This window comes from Hyperolius riggenbachi, chromosome 10 (genome assembly GCF_040937935.1).
Source record: "Hyperolius riggenbachi isolate aHypRig1 chromosome 10, aHypRig1.pri, whole genome shotgun sequence".
NCBI classification, from domain to species: Eukaryota; Metazoa; Chordata; class Amphibia; order Anura; family Hyperoliidae; genus Hyperolius; species Hyperolius riggenbachi.
The window spans coordinates 239313684-239334377 of NC_090655.1; the positions used below are offsets into that span (position 1 = coordinate 239313684).

Consider the following 20694-nt stretch of genomic DNA (forward strand, 5'->3'; position numbering starts at 1 on the left):
GGCATCCTTTTGTCCCCTCATAGGAGATTTGATCCATAGAATCTTATATCTTAACACTGTCCTTTTGATTTTTAGCTTTGTGCGCATTTTATTATTTGTAATATATAAATGTCTAATAATAACAATAATAGTGTGTGACTGCGGTGAGGACATTAGAGAGTAAGCTCCTGTGGTGCAGAGATGATTGGAATTGATCATAGATCTCTGTACAGTGCTGTGGAATATGTCAGAGCTACAGTATAGAAATGTTTCATAATAATAACAGTATGTGAGTGTGGTGAGGACATTAGAGTGTAAGCGCCTCTAGTGCAGAGACTGATAGGAAGGGGTCAGTCATTTCTGTACAGCACTGCGTAATATGTCAGCATTATATAAATGCATAATAATAGTGTGTTCTTGTGGTGAGGACAGTAGAGTGTAAGCTCCTGTGGTGCAGAGATGATGGGAATGGATCAGTGATCTCTGTACAGCACTGTGAAATATGTCACAGCTATATAATTGTATAATAGTGTGTGAATGTGGTGAGGACATTAGACAAGACAAGACAAATAACATTTATATCGCGCTTTTCTCCGGGCGGACTCAAAGTGCCAGAACTGCAGTCACTAGGATGCGCTCTATAGGCAGTAGCAGTGTTAGGGAGACTTGCCTAAGGTCTCCTACTGAATTGGTGCGGGTTTACTGAACAGGCAGAGCCGAGATTCGAACCCAGGTCGCCTGTGCCAGAGGCACACACACTATCCAGCATTAGAGTGTAAGCTCCTGTGGTGCAGAGAAGATGGAATATGTAAGATATATACTGTAGATAGATTAATAATAATAGTGTGTGACTGTGATGAAGACATTAGAGTGTAAGCTCCTGTGGTGTAGAGATGATGGGAAGGGATCTGTGATCTCTGTACAGTGTATATGTAGCAGCAGCTGGTGATGGGGAGGAGATACAGGGGTGTTATGTGTTACAGGGTATATAAATAATTCCTGTATTATATCTACATATAAAATAATAATATACAATTAAGTTCTCTCTCAAATACTCTGTACAGCCCTGTGGAAGATGTCAGCGCTATGAAAATACTAAATAATAATGATTACCTCCTCTGCTGCCAGCACCAGCAATGTCTCCTCTCTACTTCTTCCAGCTTCCCCTATAACTTCCTGTCTTTGGCTCCTCCCCTTCCTGGCCCTTCACTGGATGTGTGGGATGAGGCTGCAGAGATTATCGCTCTGCTCACACCTCACAACAAATGAGTATAGTGACATTTGGACATCATATAATAATTATAATAAGATATCTCCTTGTACTCTTATTTTCTGATCCAGGGTCAGTTCCAAGAGATGTCTGCATAGTGTACTGGTTAAAGAGACTGAAGCCTTGAAAATTACCTGTTTTTATTAGCTAGTCCTTTTCAGCATTAATGGCATAGATGAAACTCTGCATTCCCACGGCTAAACAAGGCCTTTATTACCTCAAAATCCCGGGGCAAAATTCCACAACATTCAAAGTCGTGGATTTTGCTGTCCGGGGGAGGCAGAGCTTTGGGCTGCAGCTCTGCCTCCAGTCCCGTCAATCCCTGCCAGGAGGCGTCGATCCACGGGGATTGACACGAATAGAGGCAGAGCTGCTGCACAAAGCTCTGCCTCTAACAGGAAGGAGCCCCACAATTTTCCCCAGGGATTTCGGGGTGATTAAGGCCTCGTTTAGCCGTGTTAATGCGGTGCTTCATCTATGCCATTAATGCTGAAAATGTCTGGCTAATAAAAACAGGTAATTTTCGAGGCTTCAGTCTCTGTTTAAGAACATCACCCCTGACATACAGTATGTGACCAGGGTCTGAAGGTCGATTCTAGTCTATTTTAGCGGACCCAGCAGGAAACCTCATAGGGATTGGAACAGTTCTCCAATCACAGTCCCCTCTTACAGCACAAAGTGTTGTGATTGGCCAAATATTGTGGGTGTAGTTTACTACAACCTATTGGAAACATGCAGTTCGAGAGAGATCCTTCCACCCAATCACATTAGCTGAATTTCCCTATGAGGTTTCCTGCTGGGTCCCCTAAAGTAGAATAGCGCCTGAAGGTCTTCGTATTCAGTAAGTCAGGACTGATGTAGTAAGGAGCCCTTGAGTAAAACTCTCTAACACTGCAGGGTGGCCTATTGAGCGCACGCCCTTAGTGGATGCAGCTCTCAAGTGCTTTGAGTCCAAGAGGAGAAAAGCGCTATAAAAATAATATTATGATTATACAGACGTCTACTAAACACTGTAAGGTCACAGCACATATACATGTGGTGGGTGCACAGGCTGCTGTTACTTGGGTAACAGTGTGGTGAGTGAGTAGCACGTGTGAACGTACATGAAGGACGTGCTTCAATCTGGCTCTAGAAGATATTGACGTTAGAGCATTTAAGGGTAAGTATGTATTATAAATTAAAAAAAAGTAAAATAGATATAAAAGCTGTGTCTGTGGGATTTTTTTTTACTTGTAACCCTTTGTGGAAATGGGTAAGGGCTACAATTCCTATAGCAGTTTCACCTGGTGGGGAAATCGTTACATCAATGAGGCTTACAGACTTCACCATTAGTAACCCCCCTGGGGCCACCTGTAGCTTCCCCCACCTCCTCCTAAGTACTGAAGGTGGGGCTCTGCATAGCTTTACACAATGGTGCTCTGTGTAAGGAAGGGGCTTTGACACCCCTTCTTCATAGAATGTTCCCAATCTTATGGATCATGTGTGTTGGTATTCCTTGTGTTCAAAGCAGGCAATTTGGGTGCATAACCTGGCTGAAAACGTAGGTGCTGCCATAGACTGCAAGGGCCATTGCAGCTATGGCGGTTCTGGCTCTACAATTTGTGCACCGGAGATCTTTTAGTGGCTAAAGGGGTTCAGTTGCACCCCAGATATTGGCAGAGGGCTTCAGTAACTGGCGCAGAGTTCTGCAGAGGCAGCGCGGGGGTAAATAATGGGGCACCTGGGGTGGATATGGTGTTATAATTAAAGAGGAACTTAAACCAAGGATTGACCTTCCCAGTCAGTAGCTGATACCCCTTTTCCCACAAGAAATCTTTTCCTTTTCTGGAATAGACCATCAGGGGGGGTCTGTATGGCTGATATTGTGGTGAAACCCCACCCACAGTGTGATGTCATGACCAAGGCCCTGACAGCTTGCTGTTTGTGAACCTCATTGCATTGTGGGAAATAACAGCTTTTTCCAACTGCCAAACACGCAATATCTCCCTCTGTGCATAGAACTCTCAGTAACGGAAATTCTGTACAGATCACCTGGCAGAACTAAAGATGTCACCACCATAGATACATTTCGGAATGTAAATCAGAGTGAGGAAAGATTTTACAATGGCCAAACACTGACTAAATCCTATATAATAATTTGCAAGTGTCTCTGCGCCCCATGTCCCTGTGTGTGTGTCCCTGCTTCCAGACCTGACAGTTTGCTGTCTGTGAACCTCATTGCATTGTGGGACATAACAGCTTTTTCCAACTGCCAAGCAAGCAGCATCTCCCTGTGTGCATATACTTTTGAAAGCGATGGTGGATGGGCAATCGGGATGTGTCTGTGCACGCATTGCATGGGGGGCGTGGCCTAGCGCCAGTTTTTTAACGGGCAGGCCTTTTTACTAGAAATCTTCAAGTGAATAGTGTAAACAATATTACTTTCACTGCAATACCGGGAAATTCAGGCAATTTTATATTTGTGATTTTCTTGCTCTTCTCTTTTTTTCATTTTTGTTTTTACTCTGATTTTGATTGATATTGGGTTACTACGCCAGCAACATTTTTAGGTTATTTAATAAATAGGATCTTTTTGATATTGATACAATGGCAATTACGGCCTTTATTTGAAAAAAAACAAACTATTTAGTTTAGTATCAATGTGGTACTCTGTGTCATACCCCCCCCCCCCCCCCCCATCACAAATTTGCTAAAGCCTTTTTTTGCATGTGTACGCCTTTGGGGGGGGGGGGGGGGGGGTGGAACCTCACACTGGAGTTGTCCAGATACAAGATCATATCAGATCATAGTTAGGGAGATTTAGAAGTTCTATGAGGACAGTGGCAGCATCTTCAGTCTGAGGGCAGCCAGGGAACAAATGATAGGGAAGACTGCTGACATTTGTGTGAATTGGTAGTTAGGTGACTACACTACATGCAGGCCCGGATTTACCTAACAGGAGCCTATAGGCACAGATGTCCTGGCACCTTAGACATCCTCTCTGAACTTTCAAGCCCCCCCCCCCCCCCCCCCAAGTGTGCTGGCTGGCCTAGCTGTCACTTCTTCCTTTGTCCATCATAGGCAGCTACAGGTGCCCTTAGTATTAGGTAGCCAGAAATACCCTCAGTATTAAGTAGCAAGAGGTGCCCCCAAAAAGGTAGCTAGAAGAACCTCAATATTAGGTAGCTAAAGGTGTCCCTGAGTGAAGTGAGATCTCGTCAGTGGAATGCCGAGAGCTGGGGGAGTAACCTCTCATTTACACTCTCACCAGGACTCTGCATAGAGAAGGAGGGAGGCGCTGGGGGAGGGGAGTGAGCTGCCTTTCCATCACCAGGCGCCTGTAGACATGTGCCTACAGTGCCTTATGGTAAATCCGGCCCTGCTATAAAGTCAATATAAACCGTGCCAATGGTCCCAACACATATGGGTTCATAGATACAAAGTTCCAGCCAAAGAACTAGCAATGCAGTCAATGTTCCACCTGCGCTCACCGTGGCTGTATAGTTCCTATAATATAAACATATAGTCTGTAAATAATTTTGGATGGAAGTATGAGGATGGCACCCTGGTGAAATAGTCTCCTGCTCCACAGACACCACCCTTGTGTATACACAAACCCCACACCAACAGTGACTGCATTGTGTGACTACACTATCAGGTCATACAGAGTATATGGAGAAGTGTGTGCATGCTTTTCACCTATCACAGTGTGGCCATACTGAAGGATATCACTACCCCCTGCTATTATTATCATTTATTAAATGTATATAGTGCTAACATATTACGCAGCGCTGGACAATACATAAGGTTACCATATAACAGAACACAACACAGGCAATAATAAGTAAGATACACAACATCTTATCATGCACTGGAGGTCTCAATAATTCAACTTCAGATTATTCTGTGGGCAGGATGCACAGTTACGTTGGATTCACAAGGAGGGAGGACCCTGCCAAAGGTTTACAATCGAAATGAAGGGAGTGGTGACATGATAGGAGGGGGGCTGCCGTGGGAGGTTCTCTGTACAGAGAGAGGATCAGCGAGGTGGGGTAGGCCTTCTTGAAGAGCCTGATGGGCAGTGGAAGAGAGTCCTACAGGATGGGGGCAGCTCTAGTGAAGTCCTGTTGTCGTGCATGGGAGCACGAGATGCGTGGGGTGGTTAGAAGCAGGTTGTTGGAGAAGCAATGTGGGCTGCCAGGTATGTATCTGCTGGACAGGTCAGAGATGTAGGTCGGGCAGGACTTCTGTATAGATTTTTAGGCCAGACATCGGATCTTGGAGTTGCTGCTTCCAGTTCCTGTGATTCAGCTTTGCCGTCTGGGAAGTGTGAACGTCGGCAGTGGGATCTGGTATTTTGTGGCAGAATCTTGCAGGGTGGATGGAGGTGAAGATAAATTGCCCTGTTGGGATGGGCACAAGCCCATGTCTGTCCAAGTTGCTGCAAGGTTATGCAAATGTATGCATGTTGTAATTTGACCAAATGTGTTCACCTCATGCGACTGGTCTATTTTCAAGCTACATACATTTACATAAAAAGTTTACTGTAACTTGCTTTAACTGATAATTATTTGTATCTCATTGACCATGACCAGTGATAGACTAAAGACTTGCAATGTTAAGGTAGCCATACAGCAGGCGATAATGGATATTCGACCAAGAGAAAAATCTTTCTCTGATCAGAGAGAAATCTGTCAGCTGCCAATACACTGCAGGCTGATTCCTGATTGATTTCAGCATGAAATGCCTGTTTTCTATCTTCCGAATCTGCCGCTCTTCCATAACCACATACACGCCGGTGTCAAATGTGACATCACACATACATCAGTGTACCATGCACTGACCCATTTGAAAGCACAGGCTGTAAACAATATGTCCGCTTTCATGAATCAGGAAGTAGAAACTTTGCAAATTTATTTTAGGATTTCTATCAGCTGTAACAAACAAATTTTTTTTGTTTAAAGGCAATTATGCTGTTGTGTATCTTTTAGAGCAGAAAGGAGTTCTGAGTTCAGGTCCGCTTTAAGCAATACCAGTTGCCTGGCAGCACTGCTGATCTATTTGGCTGCAGTAGTGTTTGAATCACACCAGAAACAAGCATGCAGCTAATCTTGTCAGATCTGACAATAACGTCAGAAACACCTGATCTTCTGCATGCTTGTTCAGGGTCTATGGCTAAAAGTATTAGAGACAGAAGATCAAAAGGAAATAAATATGGCAGCCTCCATATCCCTCTTGTTGCAGTTGTCCTTTAAGAAATACCTGTCCTGCTGACCATTCGGGTATCACTACTGTCTGAATCACACACCTGAGACAAGCATGCAGGTAATCTTGTCAGAAACACCTGATCTGCTGCATGCTTGTTCAGGCACTATGACTAAAGGTATTAGAGGCAGAGCATCAGCAGGACTGACAGGCATTTGGTATTGTTTAAATATAAAAAAGAATGTCAGCCTTCATATTAATCATACTTCAGGTTCCCTTTAACTGTATATCTTACACTTACATTACATGCAGAGGATCAAAAAACTCATAGTGGAAACAATATACAGATATACAGTCTACCCATCACACACACTATGTACATACACACATTATATGCAAACACAATGTACATACATACTATATATACATATAGATATACACACAATTCATATTTGACCAATTTAGTCCATCTATTTAACAATCTATCACAGCCCATTGATATTTGCTACTTTATCCAGAGGAATAACTTTATTAACAACTTTACTCACAGGAGAGATACTTGGAGAGCATCAGATTTCCATTTTATTAGGATTTATCTTCTTATATAACGCATAATCCTTTCCAGCAACAGCTTCCATCATTTGTATATAGCATATGATTATAACACATATAACAATAAACTGTCCATCTCACCCCTGCCCCCCCCCCCCCCTCCACTCACACACCCTTCCAGAATTGCTGCATCTTATCTCAAGCCCAAAACAGTGTATCCAGTGGTCTCCTCCTAATTTACATCTGGGGTGCAGCACTGAGGCATTGGGGTAGATCAGCATTATCTGTGCTGGGGTATAATATGATCTGGGAATACATCTGACTTCTAATACCTAAGCTTTTTGCTGTTATCATATTTATAGCATTATCATGTAACAGTTGCCAATCTTCCTCTAAGAGGGTGTAACAATATAGATCTAAAATATTATCTCCAAAATGATTTAAAAGTCAAGAGATCCCTGGAAGATCCCGTCACAGTCAAAGTAATCTAATCCTTCTGAATATTAGTCCAGTGAGTGTGTCCCTTAACATTGCTGGAAGATAAATCCCTCTCCTCTTATTTTACTGGACTTTGTACATTCAGCTCAAAACTCTTCGCAGATTGAGGCCCCTTTCACACTAGCGCGTTTACATTGCGTTGTGCTATGCGTTTTTACCTCCCAGTAATGCTAATCAATGGAATTTTGTTGGACATTTCACAGCCGGAAACAGCACATGTGACAAGAAAGAAACAGCGCGTTACCCCACAACATTCATGGCGATGTGCGCTGACAGGAAGTTATGTAAGTCCATGGCAATGGACGTATTTTTTAATTTTTCACACTGTTGTGCACATGCGTGGAAGCATACTGTCTCATTACAATTCTGTGCAATTCTTATTTTGGCAACAGGAAGTGAGCATTAGAGGTTCACTTATAGTTTAGCGTTGCGTTGCGATGCGAACATCCGATCGCACTGCAACCAGAACGCAGATTGCTGGTTAGAAACCAGCCAGAGAGAGAGAGGAAAAACTCATAGGTTCTGACTAAATTGTGCACAGCAGTGCGATTTTAAATCTGGGTCTTTCAGCTCTAAAAAAAAAAAAAAAAAAAAAGGAATTCCTTTTCAGCACTCTCTTTTGCTATTTGGAATGTTTCTTCATCCAGATAAAAAAGTGTTTAGACTTATTTTTTTCAGGGAGAGCCTTGGCTGCATGTGACTGTAGATGCAGTAGAAAATATAAAAAGTGAACACAAGCAACTGAATAGAATGAAAGAGTCCTCAGGATTCTGTGTAAACATGCTTCCATGTGCACTTTGCAAGAAATAAAAAACATTGCAAAAGAACACTTATGGCCCAAAAATGTCCCACACTTGATCCAAATGTATGGCAAATAAGGATTTATGCCCAAAACATTTCCCACACTCAGCACATTAATTGGGCTTCTCACTAGTGTGAGAGCTCTCATGTGTGACAAGATGTGATTTACGCCCAAAACATTTCCCACACTCAGCACATGAATATGGCTTCTCACCAGTGTGAGATCTCTTGTGTGTAACAAGATTTGATTTCTGTGTAAAACATTTCCCACACTCGGCACATGAATAGGGCTTCTCACCAGTATGAGATCTCTCATGTGTAACAAGATGTGATTTACGCCCAAAATATTTCCCACACTCAGCACATGAATAGGGCTTCTCGCCAGTGTGAGATCTCTCATGTAAGACAAGGTTTGATTTCTGAATAAAACAAATCCCACATTCAACACATGAATAGGGCTTCTTACCAGTGTGAGATCTTTCATGTCTGACAAGGTTTGCTTTATGCCCAAAACATTTCCCACATTCAGCACATGAATAGGGCTTTTCACCAGTGTGAGATCTCTCATGTATGAAAAGGTTTGATTTCTGGACAAAACATTCCCCACACTCAGCACATGAATAAGGCTTCTCATCAGTGTGAGACTTCCAATGTCTGATAAAGTTTCCTTTATCTCCAAAACATTTCCCACACTCAGCACAAGAATATGGCTTCTCACCAGTGTGAGATCTCTTATGTGAAACAAGATCTGATTTCTGTGCAAAACATTTCCCACACTCAGCACATAAAAAGGGCTTCTCACCAGTGTGAGTTCTTTCATGGTTGATAAGATGTGATTTACGCCCAAAACATTTCCCACACTCAGCACATGAATAGGACTTCTCACCAGTGTGAGATCTCTCATGACTGACAAGATGTGATTTCTGAACAAAACATTTTCCACATGTAGAACAGGAATAAGACCCTCCAGCAGTGGGAGAACTTTGCAGGATATAAAGGCCCTCGGGGTTAGACAGGTGAGGGGAGTCTGGGGGAATATTTGGGGTAATCAGGATATCTGAAGGAGAAACTTGACCAACGACATCATCATCCTCGGTTGTACAGTCTGTGGATACAGAGAGACGAGTCTCTGAGAGGTTCCTGATGCCGGGACTCTGCGCTGCAAATAGAGAAACATCATCACTTCCTGTTAGAGAATTCTGAGGTGAGGAACAATTATCATTAGGGATGTATTATAGACTGAACAGAGGACACAAGGGAGCTGTGTAATTCAACATAATAAATTTTAATGGTACACTCCAAGGGTTTGATACACATGGCTATAAGATCTTATAGCCATGTGTATCAAACCCTTGGAGTGTACCATTAAAATTTCTTATGTTGAATTACACAGCTCCCTTGTGTCTGCTTGAAGGAGGTAAGTCCACCACTGCCTCCTAAGCAATTTTAAATATTGTTTTTATCCTTTTGGCGCCTCTGTTCAGTCTATAATACACTATATATCCACCCTTGGTGGAGGGGGATACCCCTTTTTTTCACGTCTACAGAAAGCGACTTTCTAATCCTGAGTGAGGACAGGTCAATCTCCTCACCTGCTTATACAGTGGTTGCCTGGAGGTAACCCGGGTTTGTGAGTATATATATACTACTCCTTACACATTCTACCAATTGCCTAGACTTACTACACCATATTGGGCTCTCGCTTCTTCCTTTTTAATTATCATTAGGGATGGTTGGTGAGCTGCTGATAATTCTAAGTTGATGCAAAGTATATGCATATTGGAAATGGGCCAGATGCAGCAGCTGAATAGCTTTGCATATAATTAGCATACAATTTGCTCCATCTCAGGTTTATTGGCATGTCACTGACCATCACCAGTTATCAGCCTGACAGAGAACTGCGGAAGGTTGTGCTCATTACAGGCCGCCAATCACATGACATAAACTTTGGTTTGCATACAAATTTTATGTTGCTTGAAATTCAGCAAATCAGATGCATTTCCTGAGAAATGGGATTAGCTGCATGTCATTTGCATACAAGTCAGAGGTATTTGCTTATCATTGAGCATCCCTACACCTAAAGCATTGGCCATACATTGAAAAGCAGTAAACTCCAGCTTGATGAGACAGTGGAAGCTTGAGGACCGCGGTGTTAATCCCCCCTAAAGACCAGGGCCACTGCAGCTTTAAGGCCTCACTGCAGGGCCGCAAAACACAGCACACAAGTGATTCTCACCCTACCCCCCCCCCCCCCCCCCCCCCCCCCCCCCCCCCCACCCCCCCCCACCCCCCCCCCCTCCCTCCCTATTTCTCCCTACTAACAGAGCTCTCTGTTGGTAGGGTCTGATCGCTCCCACAATGTTTTTTTTTTTTGGTTTTTTTTTATATATCTATACAAATGTATCGGTTTATTTTTAAATAAAACTGTGTATTTAATTTTTATTTTGTATGTGGCCCCTCCCTCCCTCCCCCCTGCCAGCCTATCACTGTGATCAGCTGTCATAGGCTTCAGCCTATGACAGCGGATCACACCTGAGCCTCTGGAGGGGACAGCCGTGCCACACGGCTGTCCCTAGTGCAGCGCTGCCTTAGATCGCAGCGATGTACAGTCTAATTAGACAACGAGCGGCGGCTGCCACTGGGAGACTGAAGGTGGAGCTGAGCTCCGCCTTCCAAGCGAAGATGTGATCTCCTGCTAGCCTCATTGAAAGCCATTCATGCCAACCGGCATGGAGCAGTCCTGGGGCTGCCGCCACGTTCACGCCAATCGTGGAGAGGTCGGAAAATAGTTAAAGAGACTCTGAAGTGAGTCTAAATCAGCTTTGTTAACTTTTATTAATGTTAAGCACTATAAGCCCTGCTAAACCGCCGCCTCCCCGCGGCAACACGAGGGGTTTATACCGTGCAAAATCCACGACTTTCTTGGTTGTGGATTTTGCTGCCCATGGAGGCAGAGCTTAGGGCTGCAGCTCTGCCTCCATGTGCGTCAATCTGCACGCGGATCTCCACCTCTTCCCGCCCTTCTCAGTGCAGGAAGACTGAGAGGGGCGGGAGAGGCGGCGATCAGCGGGGATTGACGCATGAAGAGGCAGAGCTACAGCCCTAAGCTATGCCTCAAGCAGGAAGCGCTCCCCAGACTCAGCAGGGGAGTTTTGGGAGGTATAAACCCCTCATTTTGCCGCCGGGGATGAGTCGGTTTAGCAGGGATTAAAGTGCTTAACATTAATAAAAGTTAACAAAGCTGATTTAGACTCACTTCAGAGTCTTGTTAATGAATCAAGCCCATTGGTCCATATGCAATTCATTTTTTCTCCTGAATTTTCTCCTTGTTGATATTTTCACACCTTTTCATAAAATGCTTTTTAACTGCTTTAAGATTGCTCCACACCCATGGGCGTGGCAGTGGCGGCAACCCCAGGACCGCCTAATGCCAATTGGTGTCAAGCCCCTGGGCTGTACTGCGCAGGTTGCGCGCACATCTCCTGCTCGGGGGGCGGAGCACCGTCCGGCCTTCAGTCTCGGAAGACTGTTAGACGGCGTAATCGCTGTCTATTTACATGTACAGCGCTGCGATCAGCAGCAGCTCTGTTGGTGGGGGGAAAAGGAGGGGGGGGGGAAATCACTCGTGTGCTGTGTCCTGTAGCTTGGCCTTAAAGCTGCAGTGGCCAATTAAGGGAAAAACAGGCTGGTCTTTAGGGGAGTTTAACACTGCGGTCCTCAAGTGGTTAAACCACCAGCAAGCAAGGAAATACTATCAAAATAATTTTGATAGTACCTTTTTAATTGTAAAATGCTTAAAAGTTATTTTGAAGAGAATAAGAAAATTATCTCCTAAGAAATAACTCAGGAGAAAAGGTTAATTGCATATGGGCCATTGTGACATTACAAAGCACTAAATTATCAGAGGCTGCAAGGCTGCACAGAAAAAAACTGCCCGGGCATTTTTCCCCTAATGCTGTGCAAAGCATGATGGGATTTCTGATGTTGTTGTTCTTGTTCTGCTGTTTTGGTGCAATTTTTTTTTTTTTTACATTTTGAATTTGACATTTGAAGCCTAGTGTGTGCAGCTGGGAGGGGTTATCAGGACACAGGACAGTTGGAACTGTGTCTCCTGCTCCTTGTCACCTCCTTTCAACCAAAAAGATGGCTGCCCCCATGACAAAGATGGCAGCCCCCATGAATCACAAACATTTGCCTGTTCTTTTAAAACGGGGTGGGTAAGAGATTATATTACCTATCTATTCTATTTAACATAACTAATGTAACTTAATGATAGTATGTTTGTTTAGGCTGAAGTTCCCCTTTAACGCCGCCACTTTTAGTGCCCCACCTGCCTTAAATGCCTTCTATGTGAATGGCAGGCTTAGTGAGAACCGAGCCTTACCACTTCCTCCTCCACCCCATTGGCTGGTTAACATAACAACTATAAATGATAGGGAGGGATTTCATTGGTGGCCCAGGCGGTGGCAGCCTGGCCACATTAGATTGGGGGAGACATGGGGAGAGGGCCGGTAGGCAGAGGTCATTTGGCCGGGGGAGCACATTAGATGAAGAGACCAGGGGGCAAGGCAGGCAGGTGGTGGCTGAAATGCAAAGCGGCCCAGGGACATTTTTTGGCACAGCCATGGGCTATGATGTGAGTTACGGCTATAGCGGCACTCAGACAGTCATTTGGGCGCCGTCAAAAGACGGAGCCAAAATTACTTTACAAACAGTGTAATTCGGCTAGCTGGCAGTCAAATTACATCTTACCCCTGAGTCCACCTCGGTGTGGAGGGGAAATAGTAATTAACGCCACCTGGAGTATTGCAGGAGCAGGGTGAGATGATTTTCGTCTTCACCCTGTACCCAAATTTCTCTGTGCCATTTTTTCTTGAATGTGGTGGTGGTGGCGGTTCATCCCCGGGGGAGCACATTAGATGGGGAGACTTTGGGGCAGGGCAGGCAATTGGTGGCAGCTCAGCCCAGGTGAGCACATTAGATTGGGAAGAGTTTGGGACCTGGCAGGGGATGATGGCTCCACTGGGGGGGGGGGGGGGGTACAGTAGATGGGGGAGATCTGGGGAAAAGGCAGGCAATTAGTGGTGGTTCGGTCCGGAGGAGCACATTAGATTTGGGAGACCTCTAGACATGGCAGGAGATGGTGGCTTGGCATGGGGGGGAGGGGGGAAGAACATTAGATGGAGAGGCTTGGGGACCTTGCAGGAGTAGGTGTCTCAGCTGGAGTGGGCACATTAGATGGGGAATACCTAAGGACACCAGGGGACATGGTGGTGTTGGCTAGGCTGGGGGGGGGGGGCACATTAGATAGAAGAGATGTGGGTGCAGGCAGTCGGAGGAGGCTTGGTCCAGAGGAGCACATTAGATGTAAAAGACCTGGGGGACATGGCATGTGATGGTGGCCCAGCTTGGGGGGGCACATTAGATGGGGGAGACCTGTGGGCACGCAGTCAGTGGAGGATTGGCCCAGGGGAGATTATTAGATGGGGGAGACTTGGGAGCAGGGCAGGCAGTCGGGGGTGGTGGTTCGGCCAGGGGGAGCACATTAGATTTGGGAGACTTTGGGACCCAGCAGGGGGTGGTGGTTAAGCCCAGGGGAGCACATTAGATGGGGGAGACTTGGGGGACATGGCAGGTGGTGGTGGCTTAGCTGGGGGGGGCATGTGGGAGACCTGGGGGAAGGCAGTCAGTGGAGGCTCGGTCCAGGGAAGCACATTAGATGGGGGAGACCCGGGGGAAGGCAGTTAGTGGAGGCTTGGTCCAGGGGAGCACATTAGGTGGAGGAGACCTGGGAGCAGGGCAGGCAGTCAAGGGTGTTGGTTCGGCCAGGGGGAGCACATTAGATGGGGGGAGACCTGAAAGATGGCCAGGCAGTCGGTGGTGGTGGTTCAGCCAGGCGGAGAACACTAGATTGGGGAGACTTTGGGACCAGCAGGGGGTGGTGGTTCGGCCCCTGGGGAGCACATTAGATGGGGGAGACCTGGGGGACATGGCAGGTAGTGGTGGCTCAGCTGGGGGGGGCGTGTGGGAGTCCCGGGGGAAGGCAGTCAGTGGAGGCTCCGTCAAGGGGAGCACATTAGATGGAGAAGACCCGGGGGAAGGCAATCAGTGGAGGCTCCGTCAAGGGGAGCACATTAGATGGAGGAGACCTGGGGGAAGGCAGTCAGTGGAGGTTTGGTCCAGGGGAGCATATTAGATGGGGAGACCCGGGGGCAGGCAGTCAGTGGTGGATTGGTCCAGGAGAGCACATTAGATGGGGGAGACTTGGGGACCAGACAGGTGGTAGCAGCTCAGCCCAGGGGAAGCACATTAGATGGGGGGAGACCTATAAGATGGCCAGGCAGTCGGTGGTGGTGGTTCAGCCAGGAGGAGCACACTAGATTGGGGAGACTTTGGGACCCAGCAGGGGGTGGTGGTTCGGCCCCTGGGGAGCACATTAGATGGGGGAGACCTGGGGGACATGGCAGGTAGTGGTGGCTCAGCTGGGGGGGGGGGGGCATGTGGGAGTCCCGGGGGAAGGCAGTCAGTGGAGGATTGGTCCAAGAGAGCACATTAGGTGGGGAAGACTTGGGGATCAGGCAGGTGGTAAGCAGCTCAGCCCAGGGGAAGCACATTACATGGGGGGAGACCTGGGAGATGGCCAGGCAGTCGGTGGTTAAGCCAGGAGGAGGCACACTTGATTGGGGAGAGTTCAGCACCTGGCAGGAGGTGGTGGCCAGCCGCCTCTTTCTTGCTTTTGGTATTGTGGGAAACAGTGTCACAAGCCTTTACAAAGTCCAAGTACACTGTGTCTACTTTCCCAATATCTTAATCTGCATTTACCAAGTAACCCCAACAAAGATCTGTGTACAAAAATATACAGTGACCATTATCAGCTTGTTACAGTCTAGTAGGAATAATTTAAGCCACATACGGTAGATTTGTATTGGCTGACATAATTGGTGATTATAGCTACATGTGACACAATATAGTCTCAGAGTTGGAAAGTCCTGGCCTGTTCAGCATTGTATCTCTACTGTGAGATGTAGTGGGATGCTAATCACTCAACCACCACCTCCCCTCTCCACACAGAGTACTCCAAAGCCATCAGGGTGTCTGTACGGTTATCATTAATAAGCTGTCATCAAATACAATAAGGAATTATAGTTTTAGAAGTGGCTGGATAGTGTAATGGTTAAGGGTTCAGCCTCTGACACAGGAGACCTGGGTTCAAACCTCGGCTCTGCCTGTTCAGTAAGCCAGCACCTATTCAGTAGGAGACCTTTGGCAAGCCTCCCTAACACTGCTACTGCCTATAGAGCGCGTCCTTGTGGCTGCAGCTCTGGCGCTTTGAGTCCGCCAGGAGAAAAGCGCGATATAAATGTTCTGTGTTTGTTGTCTGTAGATGACAAACGTCTAACATGAGTATGTAGCATATCGCCTAATATGGCGAGTAATATAATAGTATAACAGTAATAAGGACACACATTTATTCTAAATTTAATGCAGACTACTCACCTGTTCTGCCCTCTGTAACATATACCTCCTCTTTACTTGTCCTCATCATGTCACCCTCCTCCATAGTCTGCTGATCATTCCTCACATAGGTCTCTTCTTCCTCTTTAATAGTCGTCATCCTATCGCCCTCCTCCATAGACTGTTGATCACACCTCAGATAGCTTTCCTCTTCTTCATCTTTAACTCTCCTCATCATGTCACCCTCCTCCACAGACTGCTGATCACTCCTCACATACGTCTCTTCTTCTTCTTCTTCTTCTTTACTTGTACTCATCATGTCACCCTCCTCCATAGACTGCTGATTACTCCTCACATAAGTCTCTTCTTCTTCTTCTTCTTCTTCTTCTACCACAGGACATCCATGTATAAGTTCTCCACCCTAATTTCACAAATTATATTTTAATAACATTTTAATAATGTTAAATGTGAACACAGATAACAGCATATGTAGAAGAAATGAATGTGTCACAGAAGAAAAGAATGTGTTACCAGACACTTTTCTAGTTGTTACTGGATAATGTACCAACATTCCCAGCACTGCTCACCTCTCCTGTCAGCAGCTCCATCATCATCCTGGTGATTTCCAGAATCTTCTGCTTGTTGTGTCCCTCAGATATCAAGGAGTGAGGTGGGGGCACCGTGATGGTCACATGATCACCAGATTTCACTGGAGGGAAACTCTGTAGAAAGACCAACAATAATGTCACATGACCTCCCAGAATCCTTCTCATCTCTCCAGCCAACTGTGTTTTATTATAAGAGATAAAAGTGACATCATGTGACCTCTCAGAATCCTCCTCACCTGTCCCATCAGCAGATAAATGATCTCTAGCGTGAGGTTAAATATCCTCTCAGTCATTTTACTCAGTCATGGTCCTCCTCCATCCTCAGTGATGTTGCCATGCAATGTGTTCAAGATACCCCAACTTCTTGATAGATAATAAGAGGATAATCCAGGTTATACAGTTGTCAGTGGTAAAACTACAGATACAGGAACCCCTATAGCACTCCCCATTGCTGTCACATGTGGGTGGTAGGGCCAAGCAGTGTATCATAGCTAAGCCCAATTCAATTGTGCTTAGCAAAATAAAAATGATTCTGATTCATAGGAAAGCATAAAAGGTTGGTTTCTAGCTACCTGTGTACTACACTCCCAGGGTTCCACAACCCTCCTGCCTGCCTTCTCTCCAGCTAGCCTTTCTTCCTCACATTTACATCCCACTGTTAGCATAGCTGTGATGTTACAGCAGTGCTGGTCATGGTAGATGGATGAGGATATGAGGAGAGAAGAGACTGAGGCTAATGGGAGCAGAGGACTGGAGCACACCCACCACCCCAGTAATGCCATTTATTACCCAGTATAGCCATATCCTCCCTGTGGTGTGTGGACCTTTCTTGGATATTTGTTTTTTTCTCTCCACAAATTCTCACTTAATCCCAACTATAGACTTGGCTTAATCAGAGCCTTCCTGATAATGGGCACTATTTACATCATGGTTTACATGTAACAAATTTATAAAAACTAGAGTACACTCAGTAGGCAATAACAGTGTTCAGGAGTCTTGCCCAAGAACTCCTTACTGAATATGTGCTGGCTTACTGAATAAGAAGAGCCGAGATTTGAGTCAAAGTCTCCTGTCAGAGGCAGAACCCTTAACCAGTACAGTATTCAACCACCGTACAGGATATTGCCCCTGGTGGCCTTGTCATATTAATTACACTGACAACATAGGGGGACACAGGAACAATCAATCATTACTCTCACCACATGGGGGACACAGGTAGGTGACATAGGAACAGCCAGTCATTACACTGACCACGTGGGGGCACAGCAACAGCTTTTCCTGTGCCCCCCCCCCCCTTAATATGGTCAGTGTATTAAGTAATTGCCCCAAAGAGGCTATTACCTATGACCTTCTTTGTAACAAAGTATATCCACCCTGACTTCTGCTCTACTCAATATATAATAAGAATCACGCAATTACCTGTTTCAATGTCTCCTTGCCAGCCACTTCCTCCAACTTCTCTTCCTGGCTGCTTGCTGTGTTACATCCTTTCTGAGTATTTTCTGAATACGTTAGACCACTTCCTGTCTGTGACGTGTCGCATCACTTTCTGTTTTTGGATTATCTACGTCTTGTTTGTGCTTCCCACTTAGGAGAAGTGAGATTGCCATCTTGTGGTCAATAGGCTAACTGCAACCTCTGTTCGTAGCATCACCTGCACTTAGCCATATAAAGGTAGCCAAACACTTATATTTAGATTTCACAGGAGCCAAAATAAAATAAGACACAAACAAGACACACAACATTTATATCAAGATTTTACCCTCACGGACTCAAAGCACAGAGCTGCAGCCACTAGGATGCGCAGCACACTACAGGCAGCAGCAGTGTTAGGGAGACTTGCTCAAGGTCTCTTCACTGAAAAGGTGCTGGCTTACTGAACAGGAAAAGCCGAGATTCAAATCCTGTTCACCTGTGTCAGGGGCAGAGCCCTTAACAAGTACACTTTCCAGCCACTCAATAAATGAAATATTTAGAAACAGTTTAAAAAGAGGAGGTAGATATGAGCTAACATTCTCTCAGGGAAAACACTGAAGAATGACATAAATAATTATAGCAAGCACAGCATCTCAGTGAGAGGTTTTTTTTTCGGACATTAACCCCCTGGCATTACAATAATTCGCCAGGGGGGGGGGGGCAGTGCCTAGCGCTAGCTACATGATAGCCGCTGTGCAGCGGCATCCCCCCACCCCTTCCAATCGCCTCCGGCGATCAGAGAAAACAGGAAATCCCGTTCAGAACGGGATTTCCTGTTTGGCCTCCCCATCGCCATGGCGACGATCATGATGACGTCACGATCCACCCCTCAGCGCTGCCTGGCACTGATTGGCCAGGCTGCGTACGGGGTCTGGAGCGGCGGGTAGCGGCGAATCAGTGCAGAGCGGTGGCGATCAGTATGTACTGTACATGCAGCTAGCAAAGTGCTAGCTGCGTGTAACAAAAAAAAAAATATGGAAATCGGCCCACCAGGGCCTGAGAAATCCTCCGCGGCAGCATAGCCCGAACTCAGTTCGGGATTACCGCCAAGGAGGTTAAAGCAATAAGTATGTACTAGAGAAATAGAAAAAGGGGACGGGAAGACACCGGGAGCCCGATCTGGTGTATTATCGCCGAGGCGGAGGATACTTCTACTCCCGGCACAGTACACGACCTGATGAAGCGGTTCTGACCGCGAAACGCGTTGTCATTTTTCCAAGTGCCCTATTAAAGCTTTTATACCGTACATTATGGGACTGACTACTTATTTAAGGTAGGACCAGTCCGTACACTTATATCCATAGCTTGCTTAAACGGTCAGATTTACGACTGGGATATATACTATCAGTAACCACAAACAAATAACTGAATGTCTGTGTTTCTTCTATAAACCCGTTTTTTTGTCTCGTACACCATTCCACAAGTACCCTCCAGGGCGCCTCCTATCCTCTCGCATTAAAGCAATAAGTATTTTTCTCATTTTTGAGTGTTTTCCCTGAAAGATTAATGGCAATGCTGGGAGACAATACTAAAATATAGTGGCAGTGCTGAGGGATACAGGGAGGACATTGCTATACTGAGAAGGGAATGTCATTACTGGGGTGGGGATATTACATACTGGAGGATCATAGCAATGTTGGGGACACAGGGAGGGCATGGCTGTACTGGAAAATAAATAGCATCACTGGGGTGGGGGAAGCTGCATACTAGAGGATAGTGACAATTTTGGAGGACACACAGGGAAATGGCTATATCAGGAAATAAATAGCATTACTGGGGTGGGGGACATTACATACTGAAAGATAATGGCAATGCTGGGGGACACAAGGAGGACAGGGATATACTGGGAAAAAATAGCATTACTGGGATGGGGGGACATTGCATACTGGAGGATAGTAGCAATGCTGGGGGACAAAGGGAGGATATGAACTACTGTTCCATATGTATTCATGTCAGGCACACTACATGTTATGGGCAGGGCCCTTCATCAGTACCTGATGAAAGGCTCTACCAGTAACATGTTATGTGCCTGACATGAATAAATATTGAACAGTAGTTCTACGACTATAAAGTGCCTCCTTCTACTTCAAAGTGTTCACTGTGTGGGGACAGGAGTGGTGTACCTGTCTGGAGGAGAGCACCAGCACCCACTCTCCTGAATAGGATCGAGTGTTTCCTGAGGTCTGAGATATCAGCATTGTCTATACTGCTCCTCCCCAAATTCTACCCCTCTCCCAATCTATGCTGCCCCTCCCCAGATTCTACCCCCCTCCCAATCTATGCTGCCCCTCCCCAGATTCTACCCCCCTCCCAATCTATGCTGCTCCTCCCCAGATTCTAGCCCCCTCCCAATCTATGCTGCTCCTCCCCAGATTATACCCCCTCCCAATCTATGCTGCTTCTCCCCAGATTCTACCCCCCCCCCCCCCAAAAAAAAAGAAAAATCTATGATACTCCTCCCCAGGTTGTATGTTGCTTCTCCTCAGGATCTATGCTGCTCCTCCAAAAGATCTATTGCTGTTCCTGCCTAGGATCAATGCTGCTCCTCTCCAGGTTCTGTGCTGCTTCTCCCCAGATTCTATGCATCTTCTCCCCAGATGCTATGCTGCTCCTCCCCCAGGATCTATGCTGCTCCTCCACCAGGATCTATGCTGCTCCTCCACCAGGATCTATGCTGCACCTCCCCAGGATCTGTGCTGCTCCTCCCCAGGATCTGTGCTGCTCCTCCCCAGGATCTATACTGCTCCTTCCAGGATTCTACCCTCCCCACCTGATATATGCTGCTCCTCCATCTGGATCTATGCTGCTCCTCCTCAGCCTGAGTTGACAAGAGATAAGTCTTGTTGGGTTTTTTTATATATAAATGCTTTT

The 20694-nt window shown here is 46.0% G+C and overlaps 2 protein-coding genes across 4 annotated transcripts in view; both read right to left on the reverse strand.

Moving 5' to 3' along the window:
- LOC137535001 (oocyte zinc finger protein XlCOF7.1-like) overlaps window positions 1-1179 on the reverse strand; it is a 33565-nt gene extending 32386 nt beyond the window's left edge. For both annotated transcript variants that reach the window (XM_068256760.1, XM_068256763.1), the window contains exon 1: window positions 1093-1179. The gene's annotated coding sequence lies outside the window, so the exon portion shown is untranslated. The remainder of the gene's footprint in view (window positions 1-1092) is intronic.
- A 5981-nt stretch (window positions 1180-7160) lies between these two features.
- On the reverse strand, window positions 7161-17850 carry LOC137535006 (gastrula zinc finger protein XlCGF57.1-like). Of its 2 annotated transcripts, none has more exons than XM_068256769.1 (5): window positions 17767-17850; window positions 16584-16707; window positions 16327-16461; window positions 15782-16160; window positions 7161-9443 (listed from the first exon to the last, which is right to left on the reverse strand). In XM_068256769.1, exons 2-5 carry the CDS (start codon window positions 16638-16640, stop codon window positions 8398-8400), a joined length of 1617 nt encoding a protein of 538 aa, XP_068112870.1. In that variant the 5' UTR covers window positions 16641-16707; window positions 17767-17850; the 3' UTR covers window positions 7161-8397. The 2 variants fall into 2 exon arrangements, with proteins under 2 accessions (XP_068112870.1, XP_068112869.1); XM_068256768.1 differs by having other exon boundaries at window positions 16584-16710; window positions 17767-17838.
- Between the last annotated feature and the right edge of the window lie 2844 nt (window positions 17851-20694).